The sequence below is a fragment of the Aspergillus sclerotioniger genome, assembly GCF_003184525.1.
Source record: "Aspergillus sclerotioniger CBS 115572 chromosome Unknown BO94scaffold_23, whole genome shotgun sequence".
Classification (NCBI taxonomy): Eukaryota; Fungi; Ascomycota; class Eurotiomycetes; order Eurotiales; family Aspergillaceae; genus Aspergillus; species Aspergillus sclerotioniger.
This window is the reverse complement of record NW_020291013.1, coordinates 256,923-273,587: the sequence shown is the minus strand read 5'-3', so window position 1 is coordinate 273,587 and position 16,665 is coordinate 256,923. Positions and strand designations below refer to the sequence as shown.

The window sequence follows — 16,665 nt, the reverse complement described above, 5'->3', positions numbered from 1 at the left end:
ATCTAGAAGATAATAGAGAATATTATACCCCAGATTAAGTCTTTTTTAAAGTTAGGAGGTACACTAGCTACATCAAAAATAAGAAATGTCTGAAAATGATATAAAATACTTATTGTTAAATGTTATCTTACTGTATTATTTATTTAATTTATAATATAGGTATATCTCTTATATCAGCATGGTTGTATTCGGGCTGCGGTAGAATATGGTTCTAGTTCTTATATTCTGCGGAAACCGCAGTACTAGGTCCCAGGCTATTTATTCTCTATTATAAGATGAAAATCTAATCAGGATTAGATTTATTTATTCTTACTTGTCCGCACAGCATATTCGTACCTATTATTAGTCATGAGAATCACTCTAACATATTTTTCTGCTAGTTGAACTTACCACTTGTCTGTTTCTAGAGGCTTCCTTGGGATATCTCCATGTTTAGGACTCCTATGGATGATGGTGGGGTAAAACCGTAAAAGGATACGATCGATCACGTGACGGGCGAATCGTAGAACATAACCAAAGCTCCTGGAAGTTGAGAACCTTTTCAGTTCTTCTACTAAGAAGTACCACTTCCCATGACAGGTGCAGTAGCTTCAGGTATTAAGAGTCACTATTTATCTTATTAGGGCCGATTAAATCTATAGCCGTAGCATTCAAGCCTAGTTGGTGGACAACTTAAATGTACGGTATTAACTGTTTTCGTGAACATGATATCCCTTCATCAGTCTGGAGTACCTAGGCGGTGGAGTGCTCGGCTAAATTAAACCGGGAATCTGCCCGAAGTATCCGCGGCCCACATAATCACTCGTTGTAGTACTGTACTTCTAGACTCTTTCCCAACACCTCGTCCAACTGCATCCTCTCGCTATATTGACTACAGTACAATCTGAATCTTACATGATCCATTATGTCTGGGGGCTGGTTTTCCCTAGTAGATTACAATTAAACCGGCTGCCTGCCCGATTGGGGACCTAGCTGAAGGAAGGATCCCCACGACCGGGCAAGTCAACCAGGAAGCCACAACTGAAAATTTTGGGAAGGTCTTGCGGTAGGCCTTGCGGCCCATATAATGGCGCTAACTTGTAGGAACCAACACATATCTTTTCAACGCACGATCAATCTCCGAGAAGCCAATGTCATAGGTGTATATCTAATCAGAATGACAAAAGCAATCCCGGAGCTTGCTTTCTGGTATCCAGAACACTAAGTTTTGGATATAATATTAGTAGAACGACAAGAAAGTACCCACGTGTACTCGGGATTATACGTCATGCTTTGATAATAGACATGCATCATTTATAGTTATCTTAAATGGTAAAAGTGCCAAGAAAAGTACCCAGCTGGGTATACCCACGGGGTATACCCACGGGTACTTGAGCTTAATAGCAAATAGTGACGTGGCTCTGATTGAGTCCGCTTCGCGCCCGTGTCGCGCACCCCTCCAGGAGGCCACCCGCTTCGATGCTGAAGCAATTCGGAACATATGCCATGCTATAGTTTCTTGCAGAAGCAGTGTCATCCCCTGCGGTAGATTTCTCTTGCCGAACCGTCTTGCCAAGAATCCACTTAACCACTTTCGTGACAAACCCCACAAAGATCTATATGAGGGTGGCGTATGGTATTGTATCATAATCATAAACTTCATGAGATTGTAAGATTACATGTTTTATATATACAGGTTGTACCTGATGCCACGTCAACTTCCCGGACCCCGCTAAGATGATCCGCCGGGTAGATCATGTCGACCACTCTATCAACCACCATGAAGATGGCACCACAACTTGCACATTCCACCCGGGAGATGATCTTCGATATGATAGTGAGCAACGAGCTCACCGCATCACAAATGGCCGAGGTTGCTGACTGTAACGCGCGAACTATTAGAAGGCATCGTTCTAATGTTCGAATGTTTGGCAGTGTGACGGCACCACAAAACAAAGAGGGACGGCCAAGAAGCCTCACACCTCTTATGATCCAGGTTCTTTGCGACCATCTACTCGAGAAGCCGCATCTATATCTCGATGAAATGGCTGTATTTTTGTGGGATGAATTTCAAGTGCTAGTAACCATATGGAGCATCCGTCATGCGCTTAAGCACGAGGGGTAGACAAAGAAAGCAGCTAAGCAGAAGGCCAGGGAACGCAACGCAGAACTACAAGATGCTTATGTCCATTATATATCGGATTTCTCCTCCTATCATCTTGTTTATGTGGATGAATCAGGGTGTGATAAGCGAATAGACTTCCGGAAAACAGACTGGTCCCCCCGTGGCACCACTCCTTCTCAAATCACCAAGTTCCATCGTGACCAGCGGTATCAGATACTCCCAGCATACATCCAGGATGGAATTGTCTTATCCCGTGTCTATCAAGGTTCGACAGCCTCTGCCGTCTTCGAAGACTTTATTGAAGAGTTACTGCATCACTGTGGAAAATTACCGGAGCCAGAATCCGTACTTATCATGGATAATGCCTCTTTTCACCACTCGGAAAGGGTGGAACAATTGTGTTTACAAGCAGGGATCAAGCTAGTATATTTACCTCCGTACTCGCCAGATTTAAACCCTATTGAAGAGCTCTTCACTAAGACTAAAGCTTTTATCCGGCGGCACTGGCACTCTTATGAAGAAAACCCCGATCAAGGCTTCGTTCGGTACGTTTCTTGACTGGTGTGTCAATACTGTGGGTGGAAGAAAGCACAGCGCAGAGGGGCATTTTCGGAACTCGGGCTTAACTATCGAATATATATAAGCTCACTTCTGTGTAATAGTGCAGTATTGTACAGTGAAGACCGAAATCTCTTTGCATGCCAAATACACAGAGTTGTGTCCAACGCCTAGTCATATGATGCGTCCAACTAAATATCGATAACCTGTAATTATACTGTTTTGTCTTTAACACATAGCAATACCGTAGCTTGTATAATTCTCGCATGGAGGACATCCGAATCGGTAAAGACATCCCTCAAAGCTTCTTGCGGCTAGTTAACGCTGGGAGCCAGCTAGAACCCAGGGAATCCCTGATGCTATCCGGAATCAAGAATAATACGTTCTTTACTGTCTGATAGCACAAACTCCACTACTTGCTTCTCAATATATGTCCAACCTCGTACTGTATTGTTGGATAACGAATGTTCTTAGAAAGAGTCAAGTGGAACGGACTTTTGACATGTTATACTATGCAATTTACTTAACACGTGAGGCACCACATATCACCAATTGTCTTCCAGATTCTTCTCGATAATGGTGTTCCAGTTTTCCTGAAGTGCCTCACACTCACTACTGTCATAACCATCAAGATAGTCCCACTTCTCCGCTTCTACCATCTTCCGATTGTTCCTGTTTACTCAATATTAGCCAACTCTCTAATACTCGCGTAATCCCATTGAGAATACCGCATTTTACTTGTTCTGGATCAAATCTCTCAACAATAGCGCCTGGCGGAACATTATGAAGGCATAGATATGTGCCACCGATGTGCTGGTTCGCCCTATCAGGTATCTCCTATCCAAGGCATTCTACTAAATCCTTCAGCCTGAAGAAGCAAGCATCGTCTAAGCGATCTGTATCAATAACGTATAGGGCCCAATCACTGCAAGAGAGATACGTCGCCGTGCCACGCCAGGGCTGTTTTAGCCCCCAGTTCTCCGCATGCTCGCGGTCGGAGAAGAGGCTGATGAATGGCACAGGATCCCTACAACTCCATGTGAATTGTTTCACGATATCTCTTTTGAAGATGGCATCAGCTTGGTCCTCATAGGTCTTCCTTCGATCCGCAGCCATAAAGCCCTCGCTCCGCGTGTAGCTTGTTCGGCTACCGGGATAATCAATCCGATACAAGCGTGAGGGCAAGTATTTGTTTGATAGACAGTACTCCATAATTCGAAAGTGAGGAGGAAACTAAATCAAACGACTGTCGCTTGAACGCATTTGAGACGACGAAAAGCATGGGATAATGGCTACGTCACCTCACCTCAAATCGCCACCATCATCGAACCAGGAAGCAGCATGCTAAATAATAACTGTGCTGCTGACGGATTCCCTGGAAGCATAGACAGGCCCCGTACACTTGTCCCCGTGCAGGACGTAATTTAAATGTAGTTCTAGATCAAACTATATCGAGTTCGCGATAGGGGATATTGTGGCATTACGCATCAACCTTTGTCAATCAGTGACCGTGAGAAGCTTGGTCCTTGACAGCTTGTTCAGCATAACCCTGCTCACGGTATTATTGGTGCCTTAAGGTCGTAATCTGCCAGTCATGCTTCGAACACGGTCCACGATCTCATACTCCGGAACATTTGGATTGTCATCACTGGCGGAGAACCCTGCGGGTAATGCAACTAAGACCGAGTCCCGATGGTTAAACGAGAAGGGATAACATGAAATCGCAATACAAGACAGACTGTGAAGTACGTAACAAATGCATGCAACATTGAACGAACACTTGCATCTTGAGGTTTCTCTAAACATTCAAAGCCCAATCATCATCCTCCGCTGCAAGCATACCGATGTACCATAACGCAAGAAGCACAGATAACTGTCCTGCACCTCCCGTCGTCCACCCGATCGCTGTGGAGACAGCCAAGCTGCCGTTTCTGTCTAGCCGCTTGACAGCAACAAGCTCCTTGTTTGTTAGGATGAACCCATACTTGGCGGTATGCTGATCCATGTAGAAATTAACCTGAGCCAAAGCTTGCTTATATTCTCGCTTCTGGATCGGGTCTGAAGAGCTTTTCCAGGAAGACTGCCATTTCCAAGATACTTTCAGATCACCTGGTGCTCGATTAGAGCTCGAGACTTCGCTTGCGATTACGACATATGCAGTATCAGGTCGAAACTGATCGATAAGAGCAGCTGAGCTTCCTACATCAAACGTAACTGGTGAAAGCCGGCGTGCCGGGAGCTCTGGTGCGAGTTGCTCAAATCCAGCACGTAGCGCACGTCTAACACGAGGCTGAACCAACTCTGAGAACCGGGAATGGAAGTGGGGTTCGTCGTTTATCGAGGCAGGAGGAGATTCGATTGGATCGCGGCGGATCCGCTTTGAATTTAACATGGTACCATAGCGTTGAGTAATCGTAGAGTAGTTGAAATCTGTCCAATCAACAACGCTCCTGATATCATCTGCACCATAACGGGGATTTGTGGTGTTGCGAGACGGTGTAGTGCGACCGACTCGTATTGCTGGAAGGGCAATGGAAAGGTACTCCAGTAGAGTTTGGCTCATTTTGCTGGTTGAGAGCTGCACTGGGGCGATTCAAGAACGGCGCGGCGATTCCACGGTTGAGGTACTGAAGTGCGGGGTTCGATATCGGTTATCGGATATTAGTAGATCCGGAGGTCCAAGCCAGTCGGACTGTCGATCGGCATCAGGTGACCGGTGTAATCACATGACCTGATAAATAATCTCCTGTCGTGCGAAACTCCATGAGTATATCGTCCCCTGAAACAGTCATCCCTGTCCAAGGTACAAGTACAATCACCATGCGCTTGGCAAACGATCGCCCGTTGAGTCCTGAGCCTTCAAAGATACAACTAGAAAGGGAAATTGCAGTCTCCCCATCTTCCTCAATTTTTGAGATAAAAATGGACGGTGAAACGTACGCTATGAAGCTTGTAAGTCGACGAGCTTTTCCCACTTTACCGTCGCTGATAGCTTAGTATCACGATAATGGGGACCCTGGATGGACGGACAAGGGCCGAGACTTGAATCGATATCGCTGTGAGCTAAAAGCTTACAAGAATCTACTTAAACATGGCGTGTGTGACAGCGGCTTTGTTCCATATTTCTATGGTCATATCGATTGGCTCGACCCAGCTGCATTTCAGCCATTTCTGCGGGATTTCGTTCGTGATAAATTGCACCCTAGTGCAATTATCCTTGAGTATCTTCCAGCCGCTGAAAGCCTGAACTGTGTTAATTATTCAGAGTCCCTCTATAACACGGCCATCGAAGGTATGAAGCAGATACATAATGCTCATGTTCACCACAGGGATATCTACCCCAAGAATATTCTTCTAGTACCGGGAGGAAGTGACAAGAGACTGGTGTGGGTTGACTTCGATGTTGCAACGACATTCAACGACGTTGGACCTGAGGAAGAAAAGTACAGTCGATATGAAGATGAACTTGTCGCCAGCTTCGGCGAAGCCTTGGTTTGTCCCCCTGAATTTTGTTTGAGACTGCAGGATCTGACATTACTGTTTTCTAGCGGGAGGACCAAAGACAAGGTCTTCCTCCCAATACAAAATTCTATTGATTGTGGCTTCCGGCGCTTTGGGTGTTTCATCTCGGTATTACGAATTTGCTTTGCTGGTAGTATAATAAGATTTACAGCTTCTGTTCTAATACTTTCCTCTCACAAAGTCTTCTTCGAACGGCTCGGCATTGGTCGCCATTTTCAGCCATCGGGAATTCTTACTAGACCAGCAACGCGCAACCCAGCTATCTAATACAGCATCCTAGACATCTTAGATAATGCTTCATCTGTCCAATGTTTCCTGGTTTACTCGAAGCAGTGGTAAAGTCCAAATTTGCGGAAACGGCTGCGGTCTGTTACATATTTACTGTATTGTGAGCTACAAAGAGTCTGCGAAAAGGACGGGGTTAAGCATGTATGAAATCAGAGTTGTTCCTTTGTATCTAGTTTAGGCCCTATCAAATGATCACAAAGCGCATACTCGTCTCTATTTCAGACAATGAAGTGGTGACTTCTTGACTAGTTGCAGCATCATTCTTATTCTTGGTGTATAAGGTGGGATAGTCTTGTTGGCGCATGTGTGGTATTGCGACGTGGGCTGTTTCGTGGAGAATGGCAGAGTACTGTTCGGAATGATTAGGTGGCAGCTTTGAGCAATTATCGGTATTGGAGATCTGTAAGAATTGTATTACCTTGAAGTATGCAAGTACGTAACAAAATATGAGTATAACACTTCATTCTACTTAGTTACTATGCGCGACAAACGCTTACTAATCAATAATGATTCCCCAATCGTCATCCTCTTTCACCGCCTTCGCTTTACGCTGGCTAAGCCACTTGCCGGTATCGCTGACAAATCTGTAGGCAACCCCGATTTTGACGCCTTCTTTCACGAAAAACTCAGCGCCAATCTTAGCATTGTGGAGCTGGCCAAGGTCAAGACAGTTGTCGAGCACTATATCTCGTGCTCTTCGGATGTTCTCCTTGAAGTTCTCGGTGCTGACTTTCGCCAGGTGCCAATTGGTGTATTCTTCCACTGCCTCTTCAATTGGACCGGGGATGTCTAGGTCAGCTTGGCCAGAAGCGGTCGTCTCCGTACGATCACGGACAGTATCTTGCGACTGAAACGATTGGGTTGGGGCAACGTTGATGTTGATTGGGGGATACATCGATCCAATAGTGGGGCCAGAGGTTTTCTGTCGTTTATCTATTCGGTGCTGCTCTTCCGCGTATAGTTGGTCCCCAATCATATCAGGAACGTCATCATGAGATTCCAATATACCACCTTGCTCAACGTACTTGACCAAGGCCTTCATATGATGGGTTCTCAATCTATAGTGCTTTTTCCCTACCGGATCCAGCCAACAGTACTGTCCTTCATGGTGACAAGGTGGCCTAGGGCAGCGCATTCTTTTATATACGTCACGCCAGATTGGCGGTTGTCCCGACAAGTCCTCGGCGACCACTTGGTGGTGAAGGTCACGAAGCATTCCGTTGGTTGTAGACGAGTTCCCTCTCTTGTCAGTCCTTGTGGAAGATGAGGCGCTGTCCTCTATAAAATTAATAGAGATTGAAAGCCTGAGCTTCTTGCCTTGACGGCAAAGATTTTTCCATTGTAGAAGCTGCATCTCTATCGGGGTCCAATCAATATCTGTGCCTTCAAAGTGCTTAGTAAGATCGCGCTGTGAACGCTCATTTACAGCAACAATAACGATCGTATCATCTGACCGTACTCGATGGTTGCGAGATTTCTTTCGTTAAACAATACGTTCAGCTTTCTCTTTGATCCGTTGCCAGTATATACTAGGCCGGTGGACCAGATCTTGCTCCGTGTCTTTCGCTAGAAAGCGATTATTGAGTGTCACTTTCCACTCGATGAGGTACTTTATGTTACCAGAAGAATCCCCGTCATGAGTTCCTTGCCGGTTGAATTCGGTATCCTCAAGGAAACCCAGACGGTCTGATGCGGGTCGATGCGAGGATGAAGATGGGTCATCGTAGGTGTAGGTAGGAGAGGGGCAAAATACAGAGGGCGTTCGCTCGCGGCCGAAATAACCAGGGGTGAGGGCATATGATGGAGTTTGATCCCATCTGGTCACTTGAGTGGCAATGTTGTTATTCAGAGGGCAAGGGCTCATATCCTCCAGGCATAATATGCCACCAAGGATCCTAAGTCGACAACATCTAAGGTTAGCTTTCAAACGTGGGATCACGTCCAACAGAGGATACTGATTCCTAACAAGCCGAGTAGTATAATAAGCAGGGCCATAGCGTTACAGTATACTTGCTCGGGTAGCTCTGCGTTTCACGCAGCCCTGCCATGTGCAGTTTACGCCAGGGGAAGATAGGAACAGAAATGGTGTTGACGGTTTACACTGGCACAGTACTTTGCATTGGACGGTTCCGCGCTAGTTACTGTGTAAGCTTCTAGTCTGCAAGTCAGGCGTATTGTCCTATACAGCAAATTAATATGACGTCATTTATGATATAGTATTGTTTAATACAAGGTGAATATTCGAAACTTGTGATTTTCCTGGACTTTCCTATTTCGTATTAGCCTGTTCTTGGCAGACGGTAAGAGAGAGAGTAAAACAATCTTAAGGGATGACACTAGTTTTGCAAACAACCGTACCAAAACAACGTCAATCATCTCAATTTCGGGTGGCTCCTAAATTTCTACAAGTTGTGGTTGGACAACTTCGGATTTTTTGAACACAATACAAGACTCGTAGATGGAAATAGAGCCCAAGCCAATAATCACCCTAAATTAGAGTCTAATCCAACTTACCCCAGTTCTTACATGAAGCGTAAAAGCCATACAGAATTCTAAACACTTCGTTCATGGGTGACTCAGGCACATGCCATACAGATGGGCAATCTGTCAACATCTGAACGTGTTCACCTAAATCTAGCGCTGCCGAACTATCTACACCCAACACGGAAGGGCCGCGTATTAGAGAACAGGCTACGAAAGCTTAAAATAGGAAAAGCTTGCTGGAGGCCAAATTATGTGTAGAAGTGTCTGGGAGGCGTTGCTAGCTATTTATTGAGCATGTGAACGTCTAGAACCCTGCTTTCGCCGAGCCAAAGGAATAATGATTTTCCTACCCAGTAAGGGTCGATCGTGACGTACGGAAGGTCGATTTACGGTTGTGCTGAAACAATTGGAGCTGATCGAACTTTGTTACCCTCGCGTTCGTCAACACCGTCAATCAAATGTAATGCATTTCCATCAGTAGGCAAGGCTCTGCAATCGGGAAGATCACTGAGGTCGATACCCAGGCTGGGGGCAATACGCTGCAGAACACTATTGCACTGCCGGAGCGCGCGTCCGGGGGCAGCATATGTGTATGCCATGTGGTGGAGCCAGCGCATGGCCTTTTTAATCTCCCTGACCGTGATCTCCAGATCGGAGAAGACATGATGAGCGGGGTGTTCACTGGGCCCGGGTGGCCAGCTGGAAAGGTGACGAAAAAATAGTTGTTGTCGCTTGCATGATGTAATGGAGGATGCACCACCAAGGAGTCATTGCAATGATCCCACCGGTCCGGGGCCTGTAACTGCGAGTCCGGCTGGAACAGCTCCTTGATGCCGGGCGGCACATCGTCAGACTGCTGCACCCGATTGCCCTGGTTGCGTGATCGCGCTGCCAGCTTGAAGAAGTGAAAGAGGTGCCGTCCTAGCTGGGAGCGGCAGGCGATGATGGACAGGGCGCTGGTTAGTGTCAGGAAGTCCCGGTCGAGGATGTCGAATGTGTCCTGATCGAGCAGGGTAAACAGCGCCAGGTTGACAGCTTACATGGCGAACTGGTGGGCATGCTCCATTCTGTACTCCACCCGCAGCTATTGTGAGACCACAGCGATGGCCCGCGCCAACGAGACAGCAATTTCCACGGCGCTGAACCCTTTGGTTTGTCGGGGAGTGCGCTCGTCATGCTCAGACAGTAATGGGTGGACTCCGAACCGATTGTAACAGAGGTTAATGACCAGCGTGTGGTGGCGCATTCTATGCCACAAGGACTCGTTAGCTAGCTATACAGCCACCTTTCCCTCCTATCTTGAGGGGAGAGAACACCACCGAAGTAAAAGCAGATGCGGGGCGGGCTGCGTCGCCGGATTGAAGCATTCAGAGAGACTGCTCTCACATGCACAGAGATGGTTGTAGAGTTCCTGCTTATACTGATCAGGCTCCAAGCCTGAGTCTGTGTGAGACAGACACTAGGAAATGTCCTGCGCGATGAACGAGAGCTTGTATATCTTATTAAAGTATTGATTCAAGTATGACGGCCAGGAGGCTTGGGAGATGGAGTATGGTATCTATATATTACTCACGTTTATACTATTTTAGTTTATGGGCTCTACACCCAGAGCTTACTCGGCTTGGATAGAAGAAATTGGTGTATATGATTGTCAATGCGAGTAATCAGCTTAATCCTTGTAAGATAGTATTATTGAGAAAATAAGAAGAAATATATAAATTATCTGAAATAAATCTATATTATATACTTAATATAGACAATCATACTTAAAGATATTTACAATATTGAGAATCATAAGTTAGTCTTTTTGCTTATGATCTTCAGTAACTCTTATCTCAATGGTGTAATGTAGTATAGTATATCCATAATCATTATAGCCTGATAAGGAGTATCTGGTAAATTAATAACATAACCTGGTCTCTCTAGTTAATATATCAGGGCGCCTGCCGCCCAGGTGAGTATCAGTATATCTCTTATACAGTAATAGATATTCTTATAAAGACACTAAGCAGATATTACCTCCTTTCTCAGACTGATATGATTATAGATGACATTCTACCTTGGCCAGAAAATCGGCTCCTTTCATGCAGACATTTCTGGAGACTATATAGACTTTAATATATTATAAGTAATAACTAAATTGACCTTAGAAGGTGCATGGTCAGTAAACAAGCCTTAAGACCAGCCTAAGAGGGCAGACCGGACTTATACATGCATTAGCCAGCAGAGCGTTAACAAGGAACGAGCTGTAAAAGTCGGACCCGGTAATCCCCAGCCATGTGTTTAACAGAGTTATGGCTGTTGAGAAAATTAAAAAAGAAGTAGTCTGAGATAAGGTAGAGAGAGACCGAGTATGATACCAAAATTGTTATTATCGGTGACGGCAGTCCATGATTTAACAGGGATGTGGTAAGAGCCACTGGCACAAGTGCCGGATGCCCATGATCTATGGGTAAAAGCATGATGGTTTACTTTTAACCTTAATACCACAATACAGGCTCTCCAGGTGCTGCTGAGCAGGGGGCTGGGCCTCAGCCAAGGCGCGAGTGAGGTAGGCACGGACCTCATCCAGCGAGGCATGGTTGCGGATCAACGCCACTAGGTGCTGGGCATGGTCTGGTCCTTATAATAGTTACTCGGACTGGTGGCGTATTCGGCCGCGGCTTGGAGGCGATCCGCCTCGGCCGGCGCAGTCGACGGCCTGAATTATTAACCCGGGGTTCCCAATGGTGCATACACTACTACAGATAGGCGACTCTGTATGGGGCGGGGAAGGGGGAGAAGGGAGGGGGCGTGGCTGGGAACAGAGCCCCTACTTCGGATTTCTTTCTCCGCGTGGGCATGGCACAACACCGGGGGTGTTGTTGGTGATGGTTGGCTTAGATGGAGCTAGAAAAGGGATCAAGATGAAAAAATGTTTGAGAAGGGGCCATGGAGGACATAGTTGGCAATCCAGTCTGGTCCATAATACTGTAGCCCTCTGTTTCCGATGGTCGTCAGTCCATGATACCAGGAGATGAAAGCAAACACGAAACTCAGGCGGGAAAGAAGACAGGGGAGAGAGAGAGGAAGAGAAGAAGAGGGTATGCTGAGATAAGCAACTGCGGGGACGCTGCCGCCGCACCACAGCCATTTCACGCCGATTGATCCCAAGTGGGAGTAGGCTAACTATAAACTATCTTTATGAATAAATAATGCTTAAGTAGCCTGCGTTGGACGGACATGCTGTTCCACCACTCCATCTTCTGCTCTAAGGATGAGACGACGGATATAAAGGGGACCTCAACGCAGCTGAGCCTACCCGATAGCACCTGTTGCAGAATGTTTCACGACGCTGGGTATAAGACACAGCATTTGGTGCTCTCTATCTGGCCTCGCCGTACTAATAAAAGTAGACAGAGCACAACATAATTATCAGTCTTATACTTTATAAGAATCCATCAATAACTACAACAATACGCAATATAAGCAGGTAGGCATGGACATCAAGTATTATTCCTTAATTTAATCTGGGTATAAGATTATTGAGCTATAAGCCATCTTTAGATCACCTACCAACAGCTTCCCATTGCACACACTTTGGATATGCTCACCCTAACTCACCCAAGCTCACCCCAGCTCACCTCAACACCTTTCCCACGCGAACTTTCGGTTATAATCAGTTTAGAAAAGATAGTAAATTTATTATCTGTTTCACGCTTATAAAGGCCTGGTTATTAGACTCCTCGGAACTGTAACATAAGACGGATATCCACCATGGCAGCATGACCGTGAAGAATACAAAAACATCTTTCAGATAGTCCAAAGTCAAAGCACCAATAACAAGCTTGTTAAAAAGAAAACTTATTCTTTAAATCCTTTGAATACTGTTACAAGTATGATGCAGATATTTTTATTATGATTCAAGTCAAAAAGAATGGTTAAATCCTTTTCTTTAATTCTAATAACAATTAGCCGCCATCCCTGAAGGAGCTGGTAGATAATTCTTTTATAACAATATTGGAAGCTTTTTTCTGACTAGATCTACATAGGCATCCTATTATCCGAAGCCGAAACAACTCACGTGGGAAGATCTAGCTGCCAGATACACGACGACCGAAGAGTCTCAGAGTGTACTGAGCGCCCGGCCATAAGCCTGGCCAGATTGAAAAAAAAAAGATATGCGAAGGCCCGGAGATGTGAACAGTAGTAATGTTTACAGTTGCACCTCAATTAATAGAGCAGACAATAGAAACTCCGATTTACCATGTTGGCTAGACTTTAAACATGATGATTATGACTTCTTTCTCTCTTTTACATGCCATCGCGTAATCACTTTCAAAATTAGTAGTTAACCTGGATCGGGATAGTGTTAATCGCTATTAAGCTTCGAGAATACTCCAGAATTTTGCTGTAATGGTATATTGCTCATTTGGAACCTTCTCGATCAGATGGTTAAGACCACCCTGACCACTCTGGCCAGTATTAACGTGAAGCTATATGAGAGTGCCCGATCGTTCCGGCTATGCTCTGTTTCCTACCTCGTATATACATATCTGACTCTCTCTAGCCGCCCTCAGTCTACTCCCAAGCATGGTTCGCCGCTCCCTTATATTTATTCATACTTATATACTCTCCAAGGCCTTAATTAAATACCGCATGAAGTTGTTTTGGCTTGTATATCTTAACTCTATACAGATGCTTCCCATGTAATTCTAGCCGTCTTTTTATAGGCTGGTACTTAAGTTTAAAACAATGAAAATCAATGATTAGGGCTTGTCTGAGCTCAGTATTTCACAGAATATTATCCAGCTAAAGATCCTGATATAAAACTCTCAGAGAATAGATCTCCTTTTTAGACCTTATAACCTCACGTGTGATCATTCCATTATTCTTTATTTTATTTATAGGCTCACCATCTCAGGCTATGATAAGCATGTAGCAGATTGCACCAGCTCTATATAGAAAGTAGAATTTGGCTAAATCAATAATTTTCAGGAAAACTGGAACAGCAGATTCCTATACTTGCCAGAGTATACTGTATATCTCTATTTCACGCGAGACCTTGTCCCAAAATCAGAAAGTCATTTCCTTATTAATTACAGTATATTCATATATAGTGCAGATAACTTTAAAGGGCACTCTGGATGTGCTACAGCCCTTTAGAGATATACAGTCACAGTCAATATTTTTATCTAATTACTGTTTAAGTTGCTGAATCAGTATGGCAGTATTGATAAGATATTAGTTACTATTTCTTTCCTGTCAGTGAAGTATAACATTCAGGCAATTATTATCTAGCTGGCCATTCTGCTATAGTATCCGTAAATATTACTAAGTATAAAACTATGTAATATACTGTTAATCTTAACTACTGCTTTAAGTATATTAAGATCCTGCCTGGCGTGCCGATCGTTGGGCGGATAGTGATAAAGAAGATGATGTAACCTGACTAAAACCATACTTTCTTTCTCCTGGAGCTGGATCAGTGTTAAAATCTGAAGAATCATTGTATAGTGTAGATTTCAGCAGTGCACAGCTAGCTTGAGATTAGGTAAGTATTTAACATATATTGGCGGGTGATGGAGCAGGAGATGATGATAGTAAATATTCTGAGACAGTATGTTTAGAGCTTGTATACCCTGAGGCTGTATATTCTGAGCCCGGCGGGTTCTGTCGCAATTCCGATTCAGGGATCTGGAAATATGTATGATCAAAACTCATTATCTACTTTAGCAGCTTCTGTGCAATATTTCGCCACTTCTGGTCATAATATTATAAGCGGAAACTCATGAAGCATAAACACAATACGCAGGCAACAGCTGTTGGTGGTTATTGTAGAAAATCTAAGTTATCCTTCTAGTCCATTACCATATTAGATTTACAGAGATAGTAGTACAAGATGCCTGGTTTATCATAAAAGACCTATAGCAAAACCAATATAAATCCATTAATCAGGTATGAGTACTCGAGCCCTTCCTGAATCATGACATGATACTCCTGGACTACAGCCGAGCCAGTTAGCCATACTGCATTATATCTCAGTTTCTCAGGCACCTCCGTGGGAACAGAGTCCGGTCTGATCATCTCATTCCAGAACAACATTAGTCATAAACCTGCTCAAAGATTCTCCACAGATAGTTTATAAAGCAGCTTGTACTCAACTATTATAATAATCATATTATAATTACCATCAATACAGTATATACAATATTAATCTGGTCAGGAGCGTCAGGAACTTGACAATTTATCTATTTATAACTAATCAGCATTAACTGCATTAAAAGCATTAGTATGGTTATTAAACTAGATTACATTATTCAAGCAAAATTTCTTATAAACAACAGATATCTTGCAGAGCTCTATAATAATATCATAAACATAATCCTCCATATTAAACCACTCATAGCTCTCCAGATCCTGCTCACTACTTATTACTCTCTTACTAAATCATTACCTCAAGTCCTCTAGTACAAGGTGAGGCGAGAATAAACATGGAGCAGGCCAACCAGACAGTACAAGATAGACACAAACAGAGCAATAGATCTTTAACTGCTTAGCTGCACAGTTAGTTCAGTACAGAAGCTACAGCAAACAGCATTTCCCAGTAAGTGCTAATATGTTCCCTGTTATAAAGCAAGACAGACTTTCAGCTTACAAAGATCAAGAAAAATAGATATGACAGAAACAAATAAGCTCAGCAAAGATTATTTATCCTATTTACTCTCTTTCCTAGTCCCTTTCCTGCTCTGCTAGCCGTTAGCATTTCTCTACTTATTTCCTAAGCTCTGCTTCCTGCTGGCGTTCTTCCTCAGCTCTCAAAAAGAGCACTTTATAGTCTGGCAGGCTGCTGTTATCTATTTACCTGATATTCGTTTATCAGAAACTATTAGTTGATTTTGATTAACACTCATCTAGACAGGCATGCGGAGAGGTCGCCGTAACATATCAGCTAACCAAAGAAGTCAATAAAAGTGATTTTCCGGGTAACAATCAGGACAGCTTATGAAATAAGGACTTGGTGAGTGTCTAGAGTACAGGCTAATAATAAATACTATAGTACAGGTTCCAGATGCAGAGCACACCTGCAGGGTATGATTTTTATTAATTATAGTGAATCTCAGTGCTTATAGGAAATCATTTAATAGACCCCAATATCTTGGATAAGGCCCACTGTCAAACCCTAGGATCGCTTCCCTGTTCCTGTTAGCTTAGCTTCACTGGTATACGTACCTTCGAACTGAATCAAGGTAGTGTCAGACTGATGACTATCTAGGAGTGACTGGTCTTGAACAAGAGAAGAGAAGTAAGGCCGAATAATGCCGTGCAGCTATCCATAAGTGAGTGCAGACAAGTATTGTTTGCTAAGCTTTCAAACTTATGGTTACTTAAAGATAATAAGATTGAGCATGAAGAACAGAACTAGCTAAATATATAAAAGAGTATTCTTAAATATCCTATTCTCTGTATACTATACTGTATACTATTCAGGGTTAATCAATAATTAATCTAATCATAATCCAGGATCTCAGTATACCCTGTATATATCTTTAATAGTAGATTCAATGGTAGATAATCATATAATGTAAGACCAGTCTGGGTATTACTTAAACCAGGATTCTACTCAATAAGAGTTACTGGCTGTCTAAGACTTGTCTTGCTGGCACTTTCTGTCTGACAAGTTGTTACAGACCCCTGCTAGCTGAACGACTAGTAAGGCGGGTACGTTA

General features: G+C 43.9%; 5 protein-coding genes across 5 annotated transcripts; 1 reads left to right on the top strand and 4 right to left on the bottom strand.

The window, feature by feature from the left end:
* Positions 1-3,221: 3,221 nt before the first annotated feature.
* BO94DRAFT_168236 (uncharacterized protein) lies at positions 3,222-3,933 on the bottom strand. The gene has a single exon (XM_025605912.1). The coding sequence runs from the start codon at positions 3,872-3,874 to the stop codon at positions 3,500-3,502; it is 375 nt and encodes a 124-aa protein (XP_025464978.1). The 5' UTR covers positions 3,875-3,933; the 3' UTR covers positions 3,222-3,499.
* Positions 3,934-4,057: 124 nt separating this feature from the next.
* Positions 4,058-5,265, bottom strand: BO94DRAFT_537423 (uncharacterized protein). The gene has a single exon (XM_025612263.1). It carries the CDS (start codon positions 5,223-5,225, stop codon positions 4,461-4,463), a length of 765 nt encoding a protein of 254 aa, XP_025464977.1. The 5' UTR covers positions 5,226-5,265; the 3' UTR covers positions 4,058-4,460.
* A 176-nt stretch (positions 5,266-5,441) lies between these two features.
* Positions 5,442-6,668, top strand: BO94DRAFT_567738 (uncharacterized protein). Its single transcript, XM_025614646.1, has 3 exons — positions 5,442-5,614; positions 5,660-6,154; positions 6,211-6,668. The coding sequence occupies exons 1-3, from the start codon at positions 5,483-5,485 to the stop codon at positions 6,256-6,258; spliced, it is 675 nt and encodes a 224-aa protein (XP_025464976.1). The 5' UTR covers positions 5,442-5,482; the 3' UTR covers positions 6,259-6,668.
* A 2,674-nt stretch (positions 6,669-9,342) lies between these two features.
* BO94DRAFT_548509 (uncharacterized protein) lies at positions 9,343-10,022 on the bottom strand (the record flags this gene model as incomplete). The annotated part of the gene is made up of 3 exons (XM_025613405.1): positions 9,343-9,655; positions 9,742-9,912; positions 9,997-10,022. 3 exons carry the CDS (start codon positions 10,020-10,022, stop codon positions 9,343-9,345), a joined length of 510 nt encoding a protein of 169 aa, XP_025464975.1.
* A 1,078-nt stretch (positions 10,023-11,100) lies between these two features.
* BO94DRAFT_537422 (uncharacterized protein) lies at positions 11,101-11,530 on the bottom strand. Its single transcript, XM_025612262.1, has one exon. It carries the CDS (start codon positions 11,522-11,524, stop codon positions 11,267-11,269), a length of 258 nt encoding a protein of 85 aa, XP_025464974.1. The 5' UTR covers positions 11,525-11,530; the 3' UTR covers positions 11,101-11,266.
* Positions 11,531-16,665: the final 5,135 nt, after the last annotated feature.

Coding starts and splice junctions, on each gene's coding strand:
- BO94DRAFT_168236 (XM_025605912.1), bottom strand. CDS start 3,874: ATGGAGTACTGTCTATCAAACAAATACTTGCCCTCACGCTTGTATCGG.
- BO94DRAFT_537423 (XM_025612263.1), bottom strand. CDS start 5,225: ATGAGCCAAACTCTACTGGAGTACCTTTCCATTGCCCTTCCAGCAATA.
- BO94DRAFT_567738 (XM_025614646.1), top strand. CDS start 5,483: ATGCGCTTGGCAAACGATCGCCCGTTGAGTCCTGAGCCTTCAAAGATA. Junction 5,615..5,659: donor AAACGTACGCTATGAAGCTT/GTAAGTCGACGA, acceptor CTGATAGCTTAG/TATCACGATAATGGGGACCC. Junction 6,155..6,210: donor CCAGCTTCGGCGAAGCCTTG/GTTTGTCCCCCT, acceptor ACTGTTTTCTAG/CGGGAGGACCAAAGACAAGG.
- BO94DRAFT_537422 (XM_025612262.1), bottom strand. CDS start 11,524: ATGAGGTCCGTGCCTACCTCACTCGCGCCTTGGCTGAGGCCCAGCCCC.